The 23,808-nt window shown below is 44.8% G+C and overlaps 1 protein-coding gene across 1 annotated transcript; it reads right to left on the bottom strand.

The window, feature by feature from the left end:
- Nucleotides 1-10,501: 10,501 nt before the first annotated feature.
- LOC118502389 lies at nt 10,502-14,518 on the bottom strand. The gene is made up of 4 exons (XM_036034645.1): nt 14,170-14,518; nt 13,840-14,087; nt 10,785-11,086; nt 10,502-10,739 (listed from the first exon to the last, which is right to left on the bottom strand). Exons 1-4 carry the CDS (start codon nt 14,471-14,473, stop codon nt 10,502-10,504), a joined length of 1,092 nt encoding a protein of 363 aa, XP_035890538.1. The 5' UTR covers nt 14,474-14,518.
- Between the last annotated feature and the right edge of the window lie 9,290 nt (nt 14,519-23,808).

Raw genomic sequence — 23,808 nt, forward strand, 5'->3', positions numbered from 1 at the left:
ATCCGATGATTATTATTTACATTTAACAGAAAGAGCAATCAATACTTACAGAAATCAAATTATTTTCAAAATTACAAATTCAGAATCCGTTGTCAAAGAGCAAATTTTCCCAGGTTACACGAGGACTACTATTTGTTGAGTGACAATTTCTGTCATACGGTTAAATGGACGTGCAAACCCTGCACAATTGCTGTTGTCATTTTTGACGTTCTTATTTTGGCGCCTTCAGCAGCCATTTTGTACATAGTTTCTTTTTGTTTTTCCATCCTTAATAAAGTTAGTTCGTAAGCGTAGCTCTCTCTGAAGTGTCGTGTCCATATAATTCCGTCCGAATTCCACAAAAATCTCATCAGGTTATGGGCCCAGGATTTCGTGTATGACGGTTTATAGTTGCTCTAATAAAAGTGTTGTGTTTTAAAAATGGAATACGAAAACGAAACCGTGCGCGTCCCGCTTTTTGATGGTTCGAACTTCGCATCTTGGAAGTTCCGGATTCAAGTGGTGCTCGAGGAGCATGATTTGCTTGAATGCATCCAGAACGAGATGGAGGAAGTGGAAGAACTTAAAGTGAAAACGGGAGACAGTGACGCCGCTGGTCAGGCGAAGGAAAAGCTGTGTGAAAAGCGCCGGAAGAAGGAACGACGGTGCAAGTCGATCCTTGTATCGCGGATCCATGACAACATGCTGGAGTATGTGCAGGACAAAAAGACCCCGAGAGCGATTTGGCTTGCGTTGGAAAAAGTGTTCGAGCGTCGCAGCACCGCGTGCCGGCTCCACTTGAAGAAAAAGTTATCGACGTTTCGGTACGAAGGGGGCAGTTTACAGGATCATTTCCTAGCATTCGATCGTGTTGTGCGTGATTATAAGGCCACTGGGGCAGTGTTGGAAGAGATCGACGTCGTTTTCCAGTTGATGATGTCCCTTGGGCCGAAATACGCGACGGTTGTGACGGCGCTAGAGACAATTCCGCAAGAGAATTTAACGTTAGAGTTCGTCAAATGCCGGCTCCTCGATGAGGAAGTTAAGTGCAACGATTCGAGTGTAGTGGCTGTTCCGATGAAACGAGAGTCGGCTGCTTTTGTTGGAAAGCCTAAAGTTTTTTCGAAAAGGCAAATGAAATGCTTTGTTTGTCACAAGCCTGGACATAAAGCGAGTGATTGTCCTGAAAAGAAAATGCAGAAGAGCAACAAAAGCAAAGGCAGTGCGAACGTGACGGAGAAGAGTGTGTGTTTTGCCGCCGGTTTGGTTGCTGTAGAAAGCAATGAAGAAGAAGGCAAAGTACAGTGGTTTGCTGATTCGGGTGCCACAGATCACATGGCGAATGATCGAGAACTGTTCGAAGAATTGGTGCCTTTGGAAAATCCGATTGAAATAGCAGTGGCTTTGAACGGAAAGTCTACGATTGCGCAATATTCGGGAACAATCAAAATGATTGGAAAGATCGGAAACCGACGACGTGAGTGTACCTTGAAGAATGTGCTTTTTCTTCCAAACCTACGGTGTAATCTTTTTTCGATCAGGAAAGTAGAGATGGCCGGAATGAAAGTTGTTTTCGAAAAAGGTTGTATAAAAATTCTTCGTGGTTCGGAAGTGATCGCGTGTGGTTCTCGTCATGGTCTCCAATATGAGATGGATTTTTACCGGAAAAGTGATGAGAATTCGGTATTGTATTCATGTGGAAAGATTCTGAAATGTCATGAGCTTTGGCATGAGCGCTTCGGTCATCTAAGCGAGAAAAACCTGGAGAAGATTATATCCAAGAACATGGTGAAAGGAATGTTCAAGTGCGATGGTGATAAAACGGAAACAATCTGTGAAACCTGTGTCGATGCAAAGCAAACAAGAATGCCATTTCGTGAACGCGTAGACAAACGGGCAAAACGTGTGTTGGAAATAATACACAGCGATGTTTGTGGTCCGGTGACACCAGTTGGACACGATGGAAGTAGATTCTTCGTTAGTTTCATCGACGATTGGAGTAGATTTGTGGTCGTGTACACTATGCGCAGGAAGGATGAAGTCTTTGAGTGTTTCAAGTTGTATGAAGCAATGGTTACTGCCAAGTTCGGGGTTGGCATTTCGCGATTAGTTTGTGATAATGGCGGGGAATATCGTAGTGGTGAATTCGACAAGTACTGTAAAGAAAAAGGCATCGTAATGCAGTGTACAATTCCATATACACCAGAACAGAATGGCGTTTCGGAACGGATGAACCGTACCTTGGAAGAAAAGGCCAGGTCGATGCTGTTCACGGCAGGAGTAGACAAGAAGTTCTGGTGTGAAGCCGTGGAGACTGCCGCGTATCTTGTGAACAGGAGCCCAGCAAGTGCCATCATCGATTGTAAGACGCCCTATGAAATGTGGGAGGGTAGAAAACCTGATGTTTCGATGATGAGGGTTTGGGGTAGTCCTGCGTATTGCCACATACCGAAAGAGAACCGGAAGAAACTAGACAAGAAGGCTTGGAAAGGTATTTTCCTTGGGTACCACTGCAACGGATATAGAGTCTGGGACCCGAACCGTCGCAAGGTTATCGCTGCCCGAGATGTCATCGTCAACGAGATTGGAGGTGCTCACAGGCAAGTGGGGCACCAAAAGCATCAATCAACAGAATCTACGGATGACGTGATTCGTATGAGATCTTCAGCAGATGCCGATTGTCCAACTGATCTGGCTGAAGAAATACGACCGGAAGCAGAGACGGGCACTGAATTCGAACCAGCACTGGAGAATGATGAACCTGAGATGAACGAGACCGTCGAAGAATTCGTAGATTGCGATGCAATCGCCGACGAATGTGAAGACTCAGCAGGGGTTGATCATCGTGCCGTGTCTGAAGAAAACAACACTCGGAAGCGTGTGCCACCGTCTTGGCAGAAGGATTACGTGATGAATTTTTCTGCTTATGCTTTAAGTGCTGTTAGTTATGTCGAGAACTATCCAGATTCAGTTGCGGAGATGCGGAAGCGTGACGATTGGGACCAGTGGAATGCGGCTGTACAGGAGGAGATGCTTTCTCACAAGCAGAACAACACCTGGACCCTGTGCGAGTTGCCCGCAGGTAGAAAGCCTATTACTTGCAAGTGGGTGTTTAAGATCAAGAAGGGTGAAGGTGAAGCTCCTGACAGGTACAAAGCAAGACTCGTAGCTCGTGGTTTTACTAAGCGTTATGGCTACGATTATGCTGAGACGTATGCTCCAGTGGCCAAATTGGATTCTGTAAGGACAGTGCTAGCCGTAGCAAACCAGGAACGTCTGCATGTGCATCAGCTTGATGTGAAAACGGCGTTTCTTAACGGAACACTACAAGAAGAAATCTACATGGTTCCTCCGGAAGGACTGTCCATAGGATCGAAGAAACTTGTTTGCCGTCTGAATCGTGCCTTGTACGGACTGAAGCAAGCTTCTCGTGCATGGAACGAACGGTTCCATCAGTTCGTCACCAGGCTTGGTTTCAAGCGCAGCGAAAACGATCAGTGTTTGTACGTGCGAACGGTGAATGACGAACGAATGATCCTAGTCCTCTACGTCGATGATATTCTCATCGTTGGACGAGATGTGGTGGCGATTTCGGAGATCAAGAGCTGTTTTAAGAACGAGTTTGCGATGTCGGATTTTGGTGAAGTGAGCTGCTTTCTTAATATGCGTATTGAGAGGGATGTGGAGAAGCGGTTCATGAGGATTTCTCAGCGAGGATATTTGGAGTCTCTTCTTCAGCGTTTCGGCATGGAAGATTGTAAACCGGTCTCCACACCAATCGAATGCCATCTGAAGCTGGAGAGAGGAATTGAAGCGGAACGAACGGACTACCCTTATCGTGAGCTGGTTGGGTGTTTGGCATACGTTGCCCACACTTCGAGGCCTGATCTATGTGCCGCAGTGAACGTGTTTAGCCAGTTGCAGAGCTGTCCGACGAATGAACACTGGTGCTACTTAAAGCGCATCTTGCGCTATGTGAAAGGCACTCTTGATGTGGGACTCGAGTTTAAAGGAGGACAAGCTGAACCTGCTTTGATTGTTTTCTCAGACGCCGATTGGGGAAACGATATCAACGATCGACGATCGATGAGTGGCTACATCCTGCGAGTGTTTGGAGGTACAGTGGCATGGTTAACGCGTAAGCAACAAACAGTGGCTTTGTCTTCTACTGAGGCCGAGTTTGTTGCGTTGTGCACGGCCGTCTGTGAAGGAATATGGATGAAAAGGTTGTTGGCAGATCTCGGAGTTGTCATCAAAGAACCTGTGCCATATTTCGAAGATAACCAGTCATGTATGCGCGTGGCGGAAGAGCCACGGGATAGTCGTCGAATGAAGCATGTCGACATAAAGTTCAACTTCATCCGAGAACAAGTTAAACGTGGCGACATAACCATCAAGTACGTTCCTTCAGAAAAGCAGTTGGCGGACATCATGACGAAGGGGCTACCGCCTGTAGCATTCAAGCGTCTTGTGGAGGAGATTGGAGTGCGAAGTTCCAGAAATTGAGCAGGGGTGTTGAGTGACAATTTCTGTCATACGGTTAAATGGACGTGCAAACCCTGCACAATTGCTGTTGTCATTTTTGACGTTCTTATTTTGGCGCCTTCAGCAGCCATTTTGTACATAGTTTCTTTTTGTTTTTCCATCCTTAATAAAGTTAGTTCGTAAGCGTAGCTCTCTCTGAAGTGTCGTGTCCATATAATTCCGTCAGAATTCCACAAAAATCTCATCACTATTTGTTCAACATCGTTTAATACTAGCAAAATTACAAATTTTTTGAAAGATCATTCAAATAGAAAACAGAATGCTTTGCTAGCCCCTGAATGTTTACTAAATGTAATCCAACATTCATACAGAAAAAGCTTCTGCAATTCAAACTGCCATTTCGTTATTACGCAAAATATGGTTGAAGACGTGACATCAGAGACAAGGCAAGACAATATTATACGAAAAGAGCACGAAAGAGCACATAGAGGTATGACAGAAGTTGAAAGACAACTTAAACGCTCTTACTTTTTCCCAAACATGATCAAAAGAATCAAACAGCTAATTAATTCATGTACAATTTGTACTCAACATAAATACGAGCGAAAACCATATAATATAAAAATTTCCTCACGCCCAGTAGAAAACGGTCCGTTTCATAGAGTCCACATGGATATTTTTGGAATGGATAAACATTATTATCTTTCTTTAATTTGTGCATTCTCAAAGCACCTTCAGCTTATAGAAATCAAATCCAGAAACATGACGGATATTCGCAATGCCCTTTCACAGTATTGCAGAACTTTCAGACCACCCAGAAAAATTATTTGCGACCATGAAGCCGCTTTCACTAGCATTCAATTTCAAGAATTTCTATCTAACTTTGGTACCGTCATCGAATTCGCCTCGTCGTCAGAGTCGAATGGTCAAATAGAAAAAACTCACAGTACTATTATAGAACTTTTTAATACAAACAAACATAAATTTAACGACAGTCCATCGTCAGAGATAGTGCAAATAGTGAACTCTTTATACAATGATACAGTGCATACAGTCACTACTTTCACTCCAAACGAAATCATTTTCAACCCAGGTTATACGACGAATCCTGCAGAAATGACTGAAAATGCGAACAAAATTTTTCAAGAAGTCACAAAAAGGCTTCAAGAAGCTGCTAAAAGAATGGAAAAAATAACGAAACAGAAGAAAATCCTCCTGTTGTAAATGAAGGAGAGGATGTGTATATTAAGAAAAATACAAGAAAAAAACTAGACCCACTCTTTTCAAAAGCAAAATGTTTGCAAAATCAAGACAAAACTATGAAAATTGCACCGAGAAAAGTAAAACGTAGCAAAAATAAAATTCGACGCATAAGACATTAATTATACATGAAACTAATATTACTTTATCTTTACAGGAACAAAATAAGGATTGGGACCTAACACTGAAGGCATACCAGTACCATAACTATCTTTTTTCTCTTTCAGCATTCTTCCGAAGAAGGCAATAGTCCGGACGATAAGGAGTCTTATTTTTATGAAAACAAATCAGTTTAATATCGTGAAACATAACCATTACAACGTAAAAAAAAGGTAGAGAAAATGAAATTATTAGGGTTGATTTTCATTTTGATGCTATGTAATACAAATGCACAAGAACTAAAAATAACAAATTTAATAGATCAACCAATTCTCATACTAGAAAAACATCCATGTAAAATGCAAATAGGTAACATTAACGTAGTTCATGAAATCAACTTAACAGACATCGAAAATACTATAAATCAGTTAACTCAAGTTGTTTACAGACCAACCAATAGTTCCCTATCCATAATCGCGAAACATAAAATCAGTAATTTGCATTCAAGTTTAATTCACATAAAACCAAGGAAACGTTTAACTAGGAGCATAGAAGCTATAGGGTCGGCTTGGAAATGGATCGGAGGAAGCCCAGATGCTTATGACCGGCAGATTATTAATAGTACAATGAACGAACTCATTGAAAGCAACAACATGCAATTTCTCGTCAACGAACAACTCGGAAACAAAATTAAAGCACTTACAAGCGAGATGGAGCAACTCATAGTACGGAAAAACGACATCGTTCTGAATGAATTTGACATGTTGATGGCATTGATCAATATAGATACGATCAACAATATACTAGACAATATACTAGAAACGATATCGTTGTCTAAAATGTCAATAACAAGCATCAAACTATTGTCTCCTCAAGAAATCGCCATAGTAATACAACTTTTAGCAGATCAAGGAGTTAAGACAGATGTTCCCGACGAAGCCATTACTAACGTTACACCTAAAATCGCAGTTAATCGTGAGAAGCTGTTGTTCATCCTTAAGATCCCTGAGTTACAAAAGGATGAATCAAAAATAATTGAAATCTTTGCGCTCAATCACAATAATTCCACAATTAAACGATATCCGAGGAACCTTCTGCAATACAAACAGAAACTATACACAACAACAAAACCAGAAGAATACGTGCAAAAATACTCCTATGCTTTGGAATTTAAAGACGAATGCATTTATTCTATGGTAATGGGGAGAGAAAGTAATTGTATAATAAATCCGCAATACGCAAACACGTCCATGCTAATAGCAGATAATCTCCTGTTGATTGAGAACGCAGACAGACAGCTCATCAAATCCGATGGTGGCCCTAATGATAGGATACTGACAGGAAATTTCTTACTCACGTTTTCAAATTGTACAATACAATTCCAAGATAAGAAATTTACATCAAAGGAAATTCATGTAAAAAATCCTTCAGTATCTGGAACAACGTTCAACATCGCAATCCATCGGAAAGTTGTAGAAACACCTTTGGCGTCCCTAGACAATAGAACATTGACAAATCGCAAACACATCGAACACATCTACTTGGAACAGTACAAAAACGTTACTTGGAATTGGAGCCTGTTAAGTTAAGCCTGTTGTTAATCTTAAACGTTTGCGCGAACCGCTAAGATATGCTCGCCGTATGCTATCTATCGGTGAATCCTGTAAAGGGGCGATGTAGATCAAGGTATATGGATATATACATACCTTGGCGTAGCTGACGCGTTCGTTCTGGGCAAGGTTTGTATAATATCGATGCATCCCATACAAACTGACAGATTGTTTCATCCGTGGGAATGTTTATGAAGGTTAGGTAGGAGAATGTGTATTACTCTTGAAGCTAGTGCTGCCGTTGAAACCGCATCCTAAAACAGCTCTCGCTACTTGTGTGTGGAGGTTTGATTATCCTTTTTATAACACTTCATTTGGATTTTGGGCTAGCATTGTGTTGCGGACGCGACAAAATAAAATTGTGCTAAACTGGCTGGCATGCAAGAGTTAGACGAAAAACTTTAAATAACTTAATATCTTTCGTTTAGGATAAATTCTCACCGGCAAATATTATTTTAGGAAAAAAAAACCTAAAACCTTTTGGTAGAGAGGCCTCGTACCAAAAGGAAAAATGAAATTATGATAAATAACGATAACGTGTCAGGACATGTCATAAAACAGCTCGAAATTATCCAGACATCAGGAAATCCTAAATAAACTCAGGCCATGTGATAAAATACAAGAGTAAAGAACATAGACCGGAAAAGATTATTGCTACAGCCCAACACATACATTATCACTGTGCATTTAGTTTCACAAAAAAGGACCAACGCGAAGATCGGCGAAGAGACCACTCCGTCGGAAGAATTAGGTGAAATTAAGCCAAGCAAGAACCACGGTTAGATACTTCTCCTGGTTATCCAGGAAAAAAGGCTAATCGTCTGATCGAGCTACGGCATTCCCGTTGTCCACGCCGAGTTAGTGAAGTGCGAGTCCGCCGCTAAAAACTTCTCTTGGTTATCCAGGAAAAATGGTTAGCCGCCTGATTCAAGCAACTCTGACAAGGCTAGGGCTTCGAGCGAACTTACGGTCGTGGTGTGCTGTCGCCAAAAGATCAGCCTCTAACTGAACCCGCACCAAGCAGTGCTTCAAAAGGTTTAGCTTCAAATTCTGCGCTCGTGAAGAATAAAGTGAATTGCAGCGAGTGGAATGGTTAAAATAATACACGTAAGAACTACAGTGCTATAAGTTCACCGATCGAGTGCCGTTGCGATCATATCAATGTGCACAAGTGCAGAACAGAATAAATCGGAGAGCATCAGTGAGTGCCAGTGCGTGATATAAGCTATATATATAAGCAATAAACACGACTCCGAACTAACCCATACCAAAGGGTAATAAAGTTCTTCCAAAAAGGTAGAACTAAACGGAGTTCGTTATTTTACTATCCGAAACAAACTCGTAAGAAACTTTAAATGTTTGAGAAAGAAAACTCTTTAGCGAAGACGTCTATGCTGATGAAAGAAATCGTATTATAGCGTAAATGGTTAACAATCAGTACGTGGTCAACCGCAGAACTGTTGTTATGCGTGTAGCGGATAAAACACGTCCAGTCTCGATGAGTGCAGTAACAGAAGAGAGTCTATATTCTCAAATTGTAATTCGTATCGTATGTTCGTGCTTTGCTATAAAACAAGTGTTAAATCCTTAATTCAGTTCTTGACTTGTGTTGACTATTCTCAATACTCCTCCTCAACGCAAGTTTCTCACTCAGCATATTGTTATTTTGATACTAACGTAGACAACCCTATCATGTTTGTAAGCTTTAGCATTCTAATCCTAGCCAATGGTTTAGTTAATAGATCCGCGATCATTTCTTCCGATGTGCAATATACGCACCTTATTTCTCCTTTCTTAATTTGATCTTTTGTGAAATGATAACGAGTAGCAATGTGCTTTGTTCTTTTACCTAACCTTTCACCCGCTAGCAATTTTAAACAGCTTTGGTTATTTTCGTTAATTACAACTGACTGTTCATCATTTAAATTCTTCAGAAGTAGCTTCAACCATATTGCTTCTTGTATTCCTTCTGATAATGCTACAAATTCTGCCTCAGCTGTTGATAACGTCACGCATGATTGTTTTCGACAAGCCCAACGAACCGTACCTCCATTTACTTTGAAAACATATCCACTGTTGGATTTTCTATCTATTCTGTTCTCGGCCCAATCACAATATCCAATTATTCCACTATTGCTTCCATTTTCACTCAATCGCAAACGATAGGCCAATGTTCCCCTTAAGTATCTGACTACTCGCTTTAGTTCACACCAATCACTCTGTGTGGGTCTAGTTATTTTTTGACTCAGTATAGATACTGCCCCAAATATATCAGGTCTAGTATGTATCGCAATATATAACAATTTGCCTATCAGCTTCTGATACTCCTTATTGTCCGTAAGCTCTTTTGACTCTTCTTCTCTCTTTATGTAACCTGGATCGATCGGAATGCTAGAGGATTTTGCATTGGATAAGCCACTTGACTCAATTACTTCTTTAATATAATTGTGTTGATTGATGAAATAATCTCCTCGCTCATCCTTTTCAACTTCAATTCCAAGGAAGTATCTAATATCCCTTAATACGTTAACTTCAAATGATTTCTGCAACCCAGCAAGTAATGATTCGATCATTTCAATATTCTCTCCGGCGACTATCAAATCGTCTACGTATACTAAGACATAGCACCAATCTTTTGAACATCGTTTCTTATACAAACAAGCATCTGCTAAACAGCTTGTGTATCCCTGACGCTTTAGTTCCTCATCGAGTTTATGGTTCCACGATCTTGCAGCTTGCTTTAATCCGTACAATCCCTTTTTCAACTTACAGACTTTGTTTTCTTCTACTTTCACACCATGTGGGACTTTCATATAGATTTCCTCATCTAGATTACCGTACAGAAACGCGGTTTTTATATCGAACTGCTTAACCACCATTCCTCTCTTTGCCGCAATCCCCATCAGTACACGGAAAGTTGTCTGTTTCACTACTGGACTGGCAAACACCTCATCATAATCAGTGCCAAACTGCTGACTGTATCCTTGCGCACCAACACGAGCTTTGTATCGCAACAAATTTCCGTCCGCATCTTTCTTCGTCTTGAAGATTCATTTGCTGCCTATCGCCTATCGCCCGTGAGGTAGGTCTACCAACGACCATGTCTCGTTTGCTTCGATCGACTTCAGCTCCTCATCCATCGCATGCTTCCAGTCTTCTGCATTTTCTGACGACATTGCTTCGGCATAGTTATTCGGATCGTCCCCAGAAGTTTGGTGCGAGAAAACTGTCAGCGCCCCGTCAGAATCGATTTCTGGTGTCGTATACTCCGAATCACTGGAAACATTCTCTGCTTCATTTGCCAATCTGGATGATGGAACAAACTTGCGATTAATTACATAATCATTGTACCTGCTTGGAAGCTTAAGCTTCCTTCCGCTGCGCCGTGGGGTATCGTTACTCTGATCACACCCACTCGGGATATCTTCCGCTGTACTATGGGATGCGTCTTCTGGTGGTGAAAGATCAATCGGATTATTACATGCGTTATTTGGCTCCTCCTGTCCTTCAGCAAAAACTATTTCAAGAAACTCAACTGGTTTTGTTGCTTTCTTTCCGAACCCTTCACATCGGCCTTCTTCAACGACAATAACATCACGACTTATTATTACTTCGTTGGTAACAGTGTTGAATACTCTAAATCCTTTCGTATTCTGTGCATATCCGAGAAAAATGCATCGATGAGATTTCGGATCGAGTTTTGTTCGTTTTTGCTTTGGCTTATGAACCATTAATGTTGAGCCAAATATCTTAAGATGTCCCAAATATGGTCTTTTACCTGACCATGCTTCTTCTGGAGTGATATTTTCCAGTGCTCTTGTAGGACTCCGATTAATCAAATAAACAGCAGTGTTAACTGCTTCCGCCCAAAATCTCTTTGGTAACTTTGCATCGTTAAGCATGCTTCTTACCTTTTCAACGGTGGCCCGGTTCATCCGCTCGGCGGTTCCATTTTGTTCTGGAGTATATGTACATGTCGTTTGATGACATATTCCATCACGTTCAAAACTCGCTTTCATACTAGCGTTTACATATTCAAGGCCGTTGTCACTCCTGAGTATTTTTATCTTTAGACCAGTCTGGCGCTGTACCATCGCGTTAAACTTCTCATATATTTCCTTTACTTCATCTTTAGACTTGAGGCATGTACACAAATACTTTACTTGTTGCGTCGTCTATAAAAGTCATGAAGTATCTGGAACCACCAATTGACACAGCTTCAAATGGACCGCATAGATCTGAGTGAATCAACTCTAATCTCGTTTTGGCCCTTTCCTTACTTGTAGGAAACGAATCTCGTGCATGTTTGCCTTCGATGCACGCTACACAGGTATACATTTGACTATGCTTAATTTGAATTCCATCTGCCATGCCTTTCAATCTCTGAATGCTTTGGAAATTAAAATGTCCCAATCGTCTGTGCCATATTTCGTTGCTTAGAAAGGTTCTGGATGTTTTATCATTTAAACGGTATAATCCATTTTCAGCAACACCCCATGCGAAAACTTCTCCATTTTCGTCAAGCACGTCACATTTACGATCTGTAAACATAACTGTTGCGAACGCAACAAAATAAAATTGAGCTAAACTGACTGGCATGCAAGAGTTAGATGAAAAACTTTAAATAACTTAATATCTTTCGTTTAGGATAAATTCTCACCGGCAAATATTATTTAAGGAAAAAAAACCTAAACTCACAGAAAAACCTCATACCGTGAGAAAGACGAAATTATGGTAACGTGTCAGGACATGTCATAAAATATCTCGAAAAAGGGACGATATCGAGACATTGGACATCATAAATAAAGGCCATGTGGTAACATACGAAAGTGAAGAACATGGGCCGAAAAAGGGTTAACGCTAGAACCCAACGCATTCATTATCGTTGCGCAATTAGTTTCACGAAAAAGGGACCAACGCGAAGATCAAGGCACGATCGTAGTGCAGTAAAAAAAAAAGATCACTCAACGAATAGGAAAATAAACATATGCACTTGAGCTACAGATATAGCCTATCAAAATATGCATAGGACGATGCGCGATGCATTACCCATGGTCATAAAACGACAGGGTAACGTTAACCGCAATTACCAGACATTGTAACACTATATCTACAAATAGACCTCCCACACTAGCCGACGCCAGGCAAGGATCAAACGCATCGGCATACCGAGTTAGGATAAAGAAGATCGATGTAATGCTATTTCATGTTCTTTTCCCACAGAATGTTAGTATATAAGACAGGATTTTTTGAGAATAAAACAACTTGTAATCTTCACTCCATACGAATCAGACTTGTGCTTTACGGCTTGTACGGAAGCGATCGATATTCTCTTTTTCAAGGGAATATCAAAAGGTGTATGTTACTACCTTGAAAGTTAACACGGGTCTTACCACATTGATTCCATAATCACTTAGTCAAGGAAAACTCTTGGTGTTTTGAAACGTGCGTCCCATCACATTTCCGATCCCTGCTGTTTGAAGACTTTGTTCTGTTCAGTGGTCAGATCTGTGCTGGAGTATTGCTCGGTGATCTGGTCCCCGTTGGCAAGGATCCACCTTGATCGTTTGGGGCGGGTGCAGAGGTCCTGCACTAGGATTGCCCTTCGGAAAACCACTGGTGATCGATCCTCTGTCCTGCCCTGTTACGAGGACAGACGTCGGCTGCTTGGCCTTGCATCTCCAACCTGCATCTGAAGATCGCCGTACCCTCTCCCAATCCTCAGATGAGTTCCTTCATCTCGTGAGAGCCTTGATAATCGATCCAGGTTGGAACGATTACTATGCGCGACCTAACACTAACACTACCCTTTGCTGAACAGCTCCAAATCAAACCAAGCAGAAAGCGTCAGCTTGTAGTAATGTGCCCAAGAAGAACACGCAACAACACGCATCAATGTTCATCAACATCTACAAACAATGATTTATGTATTTTTATTAATTAACGAAACGTAAACAATTAAGAACTGATAGTTCGTTCGGAATTTAGGAATTAACTTGGAGCCACGTCATTACTCGGCATCCTTTGCGGGTGTTGGTGGGCGCCGTTTCTGCAGCCCCGATGGCCCCGGCTCGGGAGATTTCGGCGACTTCTGTCTGCGACGGAAGCACGCCCAGAAAGAACTATCGTCATCATCGGACGAATCCGACGATGGGCCCGTGGGGTGAGGGCATTTTACCCCTCTGTCACCGAAAATTACCGGTCTATCATCGAACGATACCCGACGGGCGGTTGCAGGTGTTGGTGGGCGCCGTTTCTGCAGCCCCGATGGCCCCGGCTCGGGAGATTTCGGCGGCTTCTGTCTGCGACGGAAGCACGCCCAGAAAGAACTATCGTCATCATCGGACGAATCCGACGATGGTCCCGGGTGGTGAGGGCGTTTTACCCCTCTGTCACCGAAAATTACCGGTCTATCATCGAACGATACCCGACGCTTTTGCCTGGGTGTATTTGGCGGCCATTTGTCGGCCGGGGTGTCCTCATCACTAGAGCTTAACATCGATCTCGATAGCATGCCCAGAGTGCTATCCGAACGAGCAGGGCGCCTGGAAATCCATGATTGATCGAGCATCCAACACAGCTCATCATCAAGTGAATCGTACTCCGCCGTATCGTCTGCCGGAGCGTCGTCCATTTTCAGCGTGGAGTTGTCCTCTAGCGGGGCGCGCCGTAAACGAGAGGAACGAAAGAACCGAACGACATTATTGCATCCTTCATCACTTCACGTTCCACTTACCAGTAGCCTCCATGTTTTCGTCCGCTTCCTCGGGCATAACGGGCACGACGACCGTTGCCTGCAGCTCGTCGGGTGTATCCTCCCCCATTGAAATGTCCTCCAGGACGGCCGTGCGTTCCATTTGGACCGGATTTTCTATGTTTTTTATCGGCGTTGAGGTCCGTGCGTTCAGCTTCTCGAAAGGCTCCATTACGTAATATAGTTTCGATTCGGCGGGGCTCACCGTGTACGGCATACAATTTCCATGCCTACTACGATCTTTCGAAATGAACACTTCAAACAACCGCACGGCAAACGGTTCCATTTGACAGCTCGCGTTGACATACCTTCAAACCGGTTCCGTTACAATGTAACTGCGCGACCAGGCAAACAATATTCCGGCGCAAACAGATTACGCCTTGCCGCCATGAGTTCTTCTCTTATGTCGCCATTTTGTTTTCTGTTTTCTTCCAGGGATAAATCCTTTTCCTTTGCGAAATGTTTCAAACATTTCAACACGGACTCCACTGGTTGTGTTACATGCACATTGTTGTCAAATGCTTGTGGGAAAACAATCCGTCCGGTGGGGGGTGTTGATTCCAAGCTTTCACGGTGCTTATTAGTGAATTTTTCGTAAGTTAAGGGAAGGAAATGAATATCCGGAAAAAAATGTTTCGGTAAATGTCAAACAGATAATTAGTTTCTTCTTCTTTTTCTTCTTTTAGGCCCACATTTCTTCGCACGCAGCATCACCGGTTGTAACGGTTCTCCGGTAGGTGATTCCTTCCCATGTTCCACCACATCCTGCACGTAAACACGGGCTAGGGCAAGTCCTTGGCAGAACTCCGTGTGATTAACACTTTCAAACTGATACACTGCTTCCAGTGAACGGTTTCTATTGCCGGTCATTACAACGGCCCGGTATTCAACGCATTCAACCTCAATTTAAATCCTCACAGCTGTGTGTCACAGGTGTGAGACTCGCATACAATGTACGCAAACGATGACGAAGCTTTTGACTGACGACAGTTCACATGTAGCATGGCAATTTTCCCGGAAGCGATGTTGAATAGCTAGACATGGGGGCAAGGGGACAAGGGTTCGTGCTTACTTTTGTGTTTGTGCACTGGTACTTATTTTTATTTCACTTAAAACACAATAAAACGAACATTAAAAACAAACTTAAAATACGAGGCCGCGCGCGAGCCACGTCTGTCCCGGAACCGTGATGAGCAGAGAGTCTTCCAGGATCCGCATGATCCTTCCTCGCGAAACTTCTACGCTCTTAAAGCGCATCCCCGATCGTTGCTAGAGCGAGACAGCCATATCCACTACACATCGGATGCTGTCAGTTCCCAGACAGGTTAGGCTACGTTCTAATCAGGATGCAACATCTCCCCCGGCTAATTGAGCTGATAGGCTCCAAGCCGACGCGGAAGTCTTCTAACTCGAGAAGACCTGCGTGGCAAATCTAACAGCCGCTGAGAGGTCCTACCTATGTAACGGCTGGAAAGGTCGGGAGGATGTAACGATTGGGATGTCGTCACAGGGACATCCGTCGGGGCGCTCGGTGCTAGTGAAATTAATGCGAACGATGACGGTGGTTGCGCGGACGATTCGCACCTGCTTGTCTCCGATGCCGGCTGGGTTGGTTCATGTCGGGAAAACGAAGGCCTTTCCGTTAGCAGCACGTCGAGCGGAATCTGATGCTTCTGGGTTGCACTGCCAGCGACACGTCGCCTTATTTGGTTTATGTGGCGCCGAAGTAAACGTCCGCTGTCCGCAATGACGTCATACATAACTCTTCCACAGCTTCGCACGATCTTTCCAGGTATCCACTTCCAAGAGTTTCGGTGGAACGATTTTGTAGAAACGAGCTCGCCTGGTTGAAATCTCCGCACTGAAATAGAGGAGGGAGCAGATAATGAGTGTGACGAAGGGGGTCGCAACAGCTCCAGTGCTGTTCTGATGGGGCGGCCGAACATTTCCTCAGCAGGAGTTTTCTGTTGGCTCATCTGCGCGTTTGGTGTCGATCTGTATGCCATGAGGAAAAGTTCCAGCGCTTCGTCGAGGGATGTCTCGTCGCTCTGGATCTTCCGCAGCGCTCGTTTGAGTGTATCGACAAAACGCTCCGCCTGACCATTCGATTGTGGGTGGAATGGCGCCGTAGTGACGTGGTCGATCCCGTTGCTGTTGCAAAACTTGGTGCAACGCTTGGTAAATTGGGGCCCGTTGTCACTAACCAGCGTTTCCGGCATACCGAAGCGAGCGAAAATGTTTCGTAGCATGGAAATAGTAGCGGATGTTGTTGTGCTCGATGTTTTGTAGATCTCAGGCCACTTGGAGAAGGCGTCAACAACGACTAAAAAGTATAAACCTTCCGATGGCCCAGCGTAGTCCACGTGTACTCTACGCCAGGTGCCCGTTGGTGTTAGCCATGTCGCTGGTGTCGCTCGAGGGGGTGCTTTTGCGGCTGCCGAACAAGATCCTCACGAGGCCACGTAGCTCATAATATCGTCGTCGATCATCGGCCAATGCAGAAAGCTTCGCGCGATGGCTTTCATTCTCTGCATCCCCGGATGTCCTTTGTGCAGCTGAACTAAACAACGGGAACGCAGCTTCTCCGGGATGACCACTCTCTCCCCGAAAAGTACACAACCCTCAACGGTTGAGAGGGATTCCTTCCGATTGTGGTACCGTGCCAATTCTGCTCCGAAAGAATCGTCATGTGGCCATCCGTCTTGCACGTACTTGTGCACTTTCCGGAGCAATGGGTCAGCCTGTGTAGCTACCTGCACGTCCCTGAAACATAGGGGAAATGAACTGAGCGCGTTAACGGCAACTGACCTTAACTCCTCCTCTAATTCCACGCTTGCGATAACGTATTCGGCTTCAGGTTTCGTGTGGTGTTGATTTAGCCGGGATAACACATCAGCGTTTCCAAATGAGCCTGTTGGTATGTACTCGATGTCCATGTCGTACAGCTGAAGCGTAAGTGCAAACCTTTGGAGCCTGTTTGCCGTGTACGTTGGAATCCCCTTTTTGCTGCCAAATATGCGTACTAGTGGTCGGTGGTCGGTCTGAAGCGTGAAATGACGACCGAATATCATGCGATGAAATTTGGTTACAGCGAAAATTATAGCCAGTCCCTCTCGATCGATTTGGCTATAACCAGCTTCCGCTTTGCTGAGCGCTCTGAATGAATGCTGTACCACTTTTAAGGATCCGTCTGGGTACTTGTGAGATAGAGTTGCCCCTAATCCAACCGAAGATGCATCGGCGGAAACAACTATGTCACGCTTCGGGTCGTAGTGAGTTAGCAAGAGTTCCGATGATAAAAGCGCTTTGAATTGGTCGAACACCTTCTGGCAGTCTGATGTCCACTGAAACGAGCTTCCGTCTAGTAGCAACCTATCGATCGAACCTAGGATAGCGTAAGTTGCGCATGTTTAGGATAAATTTGGCATAAAAATTTATCGCACCGATGAATGACCGAACACCTGTGACGTCTTTCGGAGGAGGTAGCTGTTTCGGGTCACAGGCCTCGGCTGTCGTAGGTCGGGTCGCCGGCCTCGGCTGTCGATGATGTGCCCAAGGTAACGGATTTCCGGCTTGTTGAATGCGCACTTTTCTTTTCGAATGGTAAACCCGTAATCCATTATGCGCTTCAGGGTTTCTTCAAGGGCGGAATCGTGCTCTTCCTGCGTTCTTCCTCCGACGATTACATCATCCATATATGCGGATACTCCATTTACACCGGCAAGCATTTTGTCCATTATTTGTTGGAAAGCACCAAGGGCCACTTTGATGCCTGGAGAGAGCCTGTTATAATGATACAGGCCTCGGTGCGTGTTGCCCAATCCGACAAGTCGCAAGGTGTGATGATCCCGAGATTTTCAAACCGATCTAGCTCCTTGTTTACGGCATCTTCCATCGCGTATGCGACCGGACGTTTCGGACGAAATACTGGTTGGCTATCCTGTCGCAGCTGTAGATGAATTTGCGCTTTGGTGCACAGGCCTGTTCCGTGAAAAACTGTCGGAAATTTTTCCTCCCATGATCGTGGTTCTGCTGTTCTGATGTGATTGCAAAAATTATCCATCGGGATCGTAGCCAAACCGAAAAGATGAATAAGGTCAGCCCCGAGCAACGACAGATCGGCTTTTGACACACGGATTGTTGCTCGCTTGATTACGTTATTTATTTCCACGTTGGCTTCGAACTCACCTTCAAGGCCGAATACATCTCCAGAAGCTGCTTTTGCTCTTACCTTCGGAGGGTTAAGGTGAGGCTTACCCAGTTGCTTCCATAGACGATAGCTGATGACCGAAATGTCCGATCCGGTGTTCAGTTGTAGTCGGGCTGGTTTTTCTCCGATCAGTACGTTGACATACTTGCGGTTCTGCTGCACGCTGCACACGTTGACTCGTACTACTCGAGATGATACGGCACGACGATGATCGAACCGCGGCCGTGCTCTGCGTCGGTGGGCAGAGCTGCAAAACCCTTCTCGATGACCCGTACGTCCACAATCACGGCACTTGTTGGCTCTGTAAGTGCATTCGCGGGTCCAATGAAGGGCACCACAAAGCCAACACGGGGTACGGGGTTTGGAAGTTTCGCTTCGCGGGCCTGATTTGGGGTGACGCTCGGTGTTGTTCCGGTAAAGGTGACGGCTGCCTTTAGCTTGCACCGCATGCACTCTCTCACTAGCATCCGTAGCGATCATTGCACTATCCGCTTTCACGCGCATTAATCGCTGGCAATCCGCTGCTAGCTGCTCCAAGGTGGCGTTCTTCCTGTCTTCGATGGCGGCTAACAATTTCATCCTTATGTCCTGTACGCTTTCGTCCTTCAGCCCACACACAAGGATGAGGCATTTAAAATCTTCCTCCGTTATTGAAGAAAATTCCGCATCGACGCACGCTTTGTGCACTCGACAGGTAAATGCTAGCAGGTCCTCGGTGCGCATTTTCGTTGTATTAAAACACTTGAAGCGCTTGCTTAACACCGACTCCATTTTGACGAAAAGGACGGTTAACTTGTCCACCATTTCGTTAAAGGTGAAATCTCTGGGTGCACGCGGCAATATGAAGTTACTAAAACGGGCGTGTTCGGCGGTTCCAAGTTTGCGTCCAAGGAGTCGAACCTTGGCGGCGTCATCCAAGCGGGAAGCATCTTCTCTGAACAGGTCTACATACCGTGTGTACCATGATGCAAAAGTTATTCCCGCCTCTGGATCGTACCGGAACTCACTAATATTCCCCGCTAGGGCTTCCAATATCAGCTCCGGGTTGCTCGACTTTGACACAGGTTGCTGGTCCGGGGTGTGTGGCTGCATTTGCTGTTGTTGCTGTTGCACGAGCTGTGATAATAACTGCTGTTGCTGTGCCATTTGCTGCTGCTGTTGAACCAGATGCTGTTGCAAAAGTTGCAGCGTTTGTTGCAGCGGCGTTGGATCCGATGACACGTGCTGCACTGGCTGGAGGTTGTTGAACCCGGCATTAAGGATTCCATTTTGTGAGAGACGACGCTGCTCCTCGGTGATAGGCGTCTCTTCTGGGCTGGACATTCTGCGGCGTTTCTCTGCTTGACGTCGATCGTTTCCACTAATTCTCGTCGCCACTATTGTGTTTGTGCACTGGTACTTATTTTTATTTCACTTAAAACACAATAAAACGAACATTAAAAACAAACTTAAAATACGAAGCCGCGCGCAAGCCACGTCTATCCCAGAACCGTGATGAGCAGAGAATGTGTAAGGATCCTCGCGAAACTTCTACGCTCTTAAAGCGCATCCCCGATCGTCGCTAGAGCGGGACAGCCATATCCACTACACATCGGATGCTGTCAGTTCCCAGACGGCATAGAGCGCACGGTTAGGCTACGTTCTAATCAGGATGCAACACATATGCTGCAGATCAACATCTAAAAACAATGATTTATGTATTTTTATTAATTAACGAAACGTAAACAATTAAGAACTGATAGTTCGTTCGGAATTCAGGAATTAACATGGAGCCCCGTCATTACTCGGCATCCTTTGCGGGTGTTGGTGGGCGCCGTTTCTGCAGCCCCGATGGCCCCGGCTCGGGAGATTTCGTCGACTTCTGTCTGCGACGGAAGCACGCCCAGAAGGAACTATCGTCATCATCGAACGAATCCGACGATGGGCCCGGGGGGTGAGGGCGTTTTACCCCTCTGTCACCGAAAGTTACTGGTCTATCATCAAACGATACTCGACGCTTTTGCCTAGGTGTATATGGCGGCCATTTTTCGGCCGGGGTGTCCTCATCACTAGAGCTTAACATCGATCTGATGAGATTTTTGTGGAATTCGGACGGAATTATATGGACACGACACTTCAGAGAGAGCTACGCTTACGAACTAACTTTATTAAGGATGGAAAAACAAAAAAAACTATGTACAAAATGGCTGCTGAAGGCGCCAAAATAAGAACGTCAAAAATGACAACAGCAATTGTGCAGGGTTTGCACGTCCATTTAACCGTATGACAGAAATTGTCACTCAACACCCCTGCTCAATTTCTGGAACTTCGCACTCCAATCTCCTCCACAAGACGCTTGAATGCTACAGGCGGTAGCCCCTTCGTCATGATGTCCGCCAACTGCTTTTCTGAAGGAACGTACTTGATGGTTATGTCGCCACGTTTAACTTGTTCTCGGATGAAGTTGAACTTTATGTCGACATGCTTCATTCGACGACTATCCCGTGGCTCTTCCGCCACGCGCATACATGACTGGTTATCTTCGAAATATGGCACAGGTTCTTTGATGACAACTCCGAGATCTGCCAACAACCTTTTCATCCATATTCCTTCACAGACGGCCGTGCACAACGCAACAAACTCGGCCTCAGTAGAAGACAAAGCCACTGTTTGTTGCTTACGCGTTAACCATGCCACTGTACCTCCAAACACTCGCAGGATGTAGCCACTCATCGATCGTCGATCGTTGATATCGTTTCCCCAATCGGCGTCTGAGAAAACAATCAAAGCAGGTTCAGCTTGTCCTCCTTTAAACTCGAGTCCCACATCAAGAGTGCCTTTCACATAGCGCAAGATGCGCTTTAAGTAGCACCAGTGTTCATTCGTCGGACAGCTCTGTAACTGGCTAAACACGTTCACTGCGGCACATAGATCAGGCCTCGAAGTGTGGGCAACGTATGCCAAACACCCAACCAGCTCACGATAAGGGTAGTCCGTTCGTTCCGCTTCAATTCCTCTCTCCAGCTTCAGATGGCATTCGATTGGTGTGGAGACCGGTTTACAATCTTCCATGCCGAAACGCTGAAGAAGAGACTCCAAATATCCTCGCTGAGAAATCCTCATGAACCGCTTCTCCACATCCCTCTCAATACGCATATTAAGAAAGCAGCTCACTTCACCAAAATCCGACATCGCAAACTCGTTCTTAAAACAGCTCTTGATCTCCGAAATCGCCACCACATCTCGTCCAACGATGAGAATATCATCGACGTAGAGGACTAGGATCATTCGTTCGTCATTCACCGTTCGCACGTACAAACACTGATCGTTTTCGCTGCGCTTGAAACCAAGCCTGGTGACGAACTGATGGAACCGTTCGTTCCATGCACGAGAAGCTTGCTTCAGTCCGTACAAGGCACGATTCAGACGGCAAACAAGTTTCTTCGATCCTATGGACAGTCCTTCCGGAGGAACCATGTAGATTTCTTCTTGTAGTGTTCCGTTAAGAAACGCCGTTTTCACATCAAGCTGATGCACATGCAGACGTTCCTGGTTTGCTACGGCTAGCACTGTCCTTACAGAATCCAATTTGGCCACTGGAGCATACGTCTCAGCATAATCGTAGCCATAACGCTTAGTAAAACCACGAGCTACGAGTCTTGCTTTGTACCTGTCAGGAGCTTCACCTTCACCCTTCTTGATCTTAAACACCCACTTGCAAGTAATAGGCTTTCTACCTGCGGGCAACTCGCACAGGGTCCAGGTGTTGTTCTGCTTGTGAGAAAGCATCTCCTCCTGTACAGCCGCATTCCACTGGTCCCAATCGTCACGCTTCCGCATCTCCGCAACTGAATCTGGATAGTTCTCGACATAACTAACAGCACTTAAAGCATAAGCAGAAAAATTCATCACGTAATCCTTCTGCCAAGACGGTGGCACACGCTTCCGAGTGTTGTTTTCTTCAGACACGGCACGATGATCAACCCCTGCTGAGTCTTCACATTCGTCGGCGATTGCATCGCAATCTACGAATTCTTCGACGGTCTCGTTCATCTCAGGTTCATCATTCTCCAGTGCTGGTTCGAATTCAGTGCCCGTCTCTGCTTCCGGTCGTATTTCTTCAGCCAGATCAGTTGGACAATCGGCATCTGCTGAAGATCCCATACGAATCACGTCATCCGTAGATTCTGTTGATTGATGCTTTTGGTGCCCCACTTGCCTGTGAGCACCTCCAATCTCGTTGACGATGACATCTCGGGCAGCGATAACCTTGCGACGGTTCGGGTCCCAGACTCTATATCCGTTGCAGTGGTACCCAAGGAAAATACCTTTCCAAGCCTTCTTGTCTAGTTTCTTCCGGTTCTCTTTCGGTATGTGGCAATACGCAGGACTACCCCAAACCCTCATCATCGAAACATCAGGTTTTCTACCCTCCCACATTTCATAGGGCGTCTTACAATCGATGATGGCACTTGCTGGGCTCCTGTTCACAAGATACGCGGCAGTCTCCACGGCTTCACACCAGAACTTCTTGTCTACTCCTGCCGTGAACAGCATCGACCTGGCCTTTTCTTCCAAGGTACGGTTCATCCGTTCCGAAACGCCATTCTGTTCTGGTGTATATGGAATTGTACACTGCATTACGATGCCTTTTTCTTTACAGTACTTGTCGAATTCACCACTACGATATTCCCCGCCATTATCACAAACTAATCGCGAAATGCCAACCCCGAACTTGGCAGTAACCATTGCTTCATACAACTTGAAACACTCAAAGACTTCATCCTTCCTGCGCATAGTGTACACGACCACAAATCTACTCCAATCGTCGATGAAACTAACGAAGAATCTACTTCCATCGTGTCCAACTGGTGTCACCGGACCACAAACATCGCTGTGTATTATTTCCAACACACGTTTTGCCCGTTTGTCTACGCGTTCACGAAATGGCATTCTTGTTTGCTTTGCATCGACACAGGTTTCACAGATTGTTTCCGTTTTATCACCATCGCACTTGAACATTCCTTTCACCATGTTCTTGGATATAATCTTCTCCAGGTTTTTCTCGCTTAGATGACCGAAGCGCTCATGCCAAAGCTCATGACATTTCAGAATCTTTCCACATGAATACAATACCGAATTCTCATCACTTTTCCGGTAAAAATCCATCTCATATTGGAGACCATGACGAGAACCACACGCGATCACTTCCGAACCACGAAGAATTTTTATACAACCTTTTTCGAAAACAACTTTCATTCCGGCCATCTCTACTTTCCTGATCGAAAAAAGATTACACCGTAGGTTTGGAAGAAAAAGCACATTCTTCAAGGTACACTCACGTCGTCGGTTTCCGATCTTTCCAATCATTTTGATTGTTCCCGAATATTGCGCAATCGTAGACTTTCCGTTCAAAGCCACTGCTATTTCAA

Source organism: Anopheles stephensi, chromosome X (genome assembly GCF_013141755.1).
Source record: "Anopheles stephensi strain Indian chromosome X, UCI_ANSTEP_V1.0, whole genome shotgun sequence".
NCBI classification, from domain to species: domain Eukaryota; kingdom Metazoa; phylum Arthropoda; class Insecta; order Diptera; family Culicidae; genus Anopheles; species Anopheles stephensi.

Coding starts and splice junctions, on each gene's coding strand:
- LOC118502389 (XM_036034645.1), bottom strand. CDS start 14,473: ATGGAACCGTTTGCCGTGCGGTTGTTTGAAGTGTTCATTTCGAAAGAT. Junction 11,087..13,839: donor TATCGTTCGATGATAGACCG/GTAATTTTCGGT, acceptor GGATATGCACAG/AATACGAAAGGATTTAGAGT. Junction 10,740..10,784: donor AAGCTTAAGCTTCCAAGCAG/GTACAATGATTA, acceptor TCCATCATCCAG/ATTGGCAAATGAAGCAGAGA.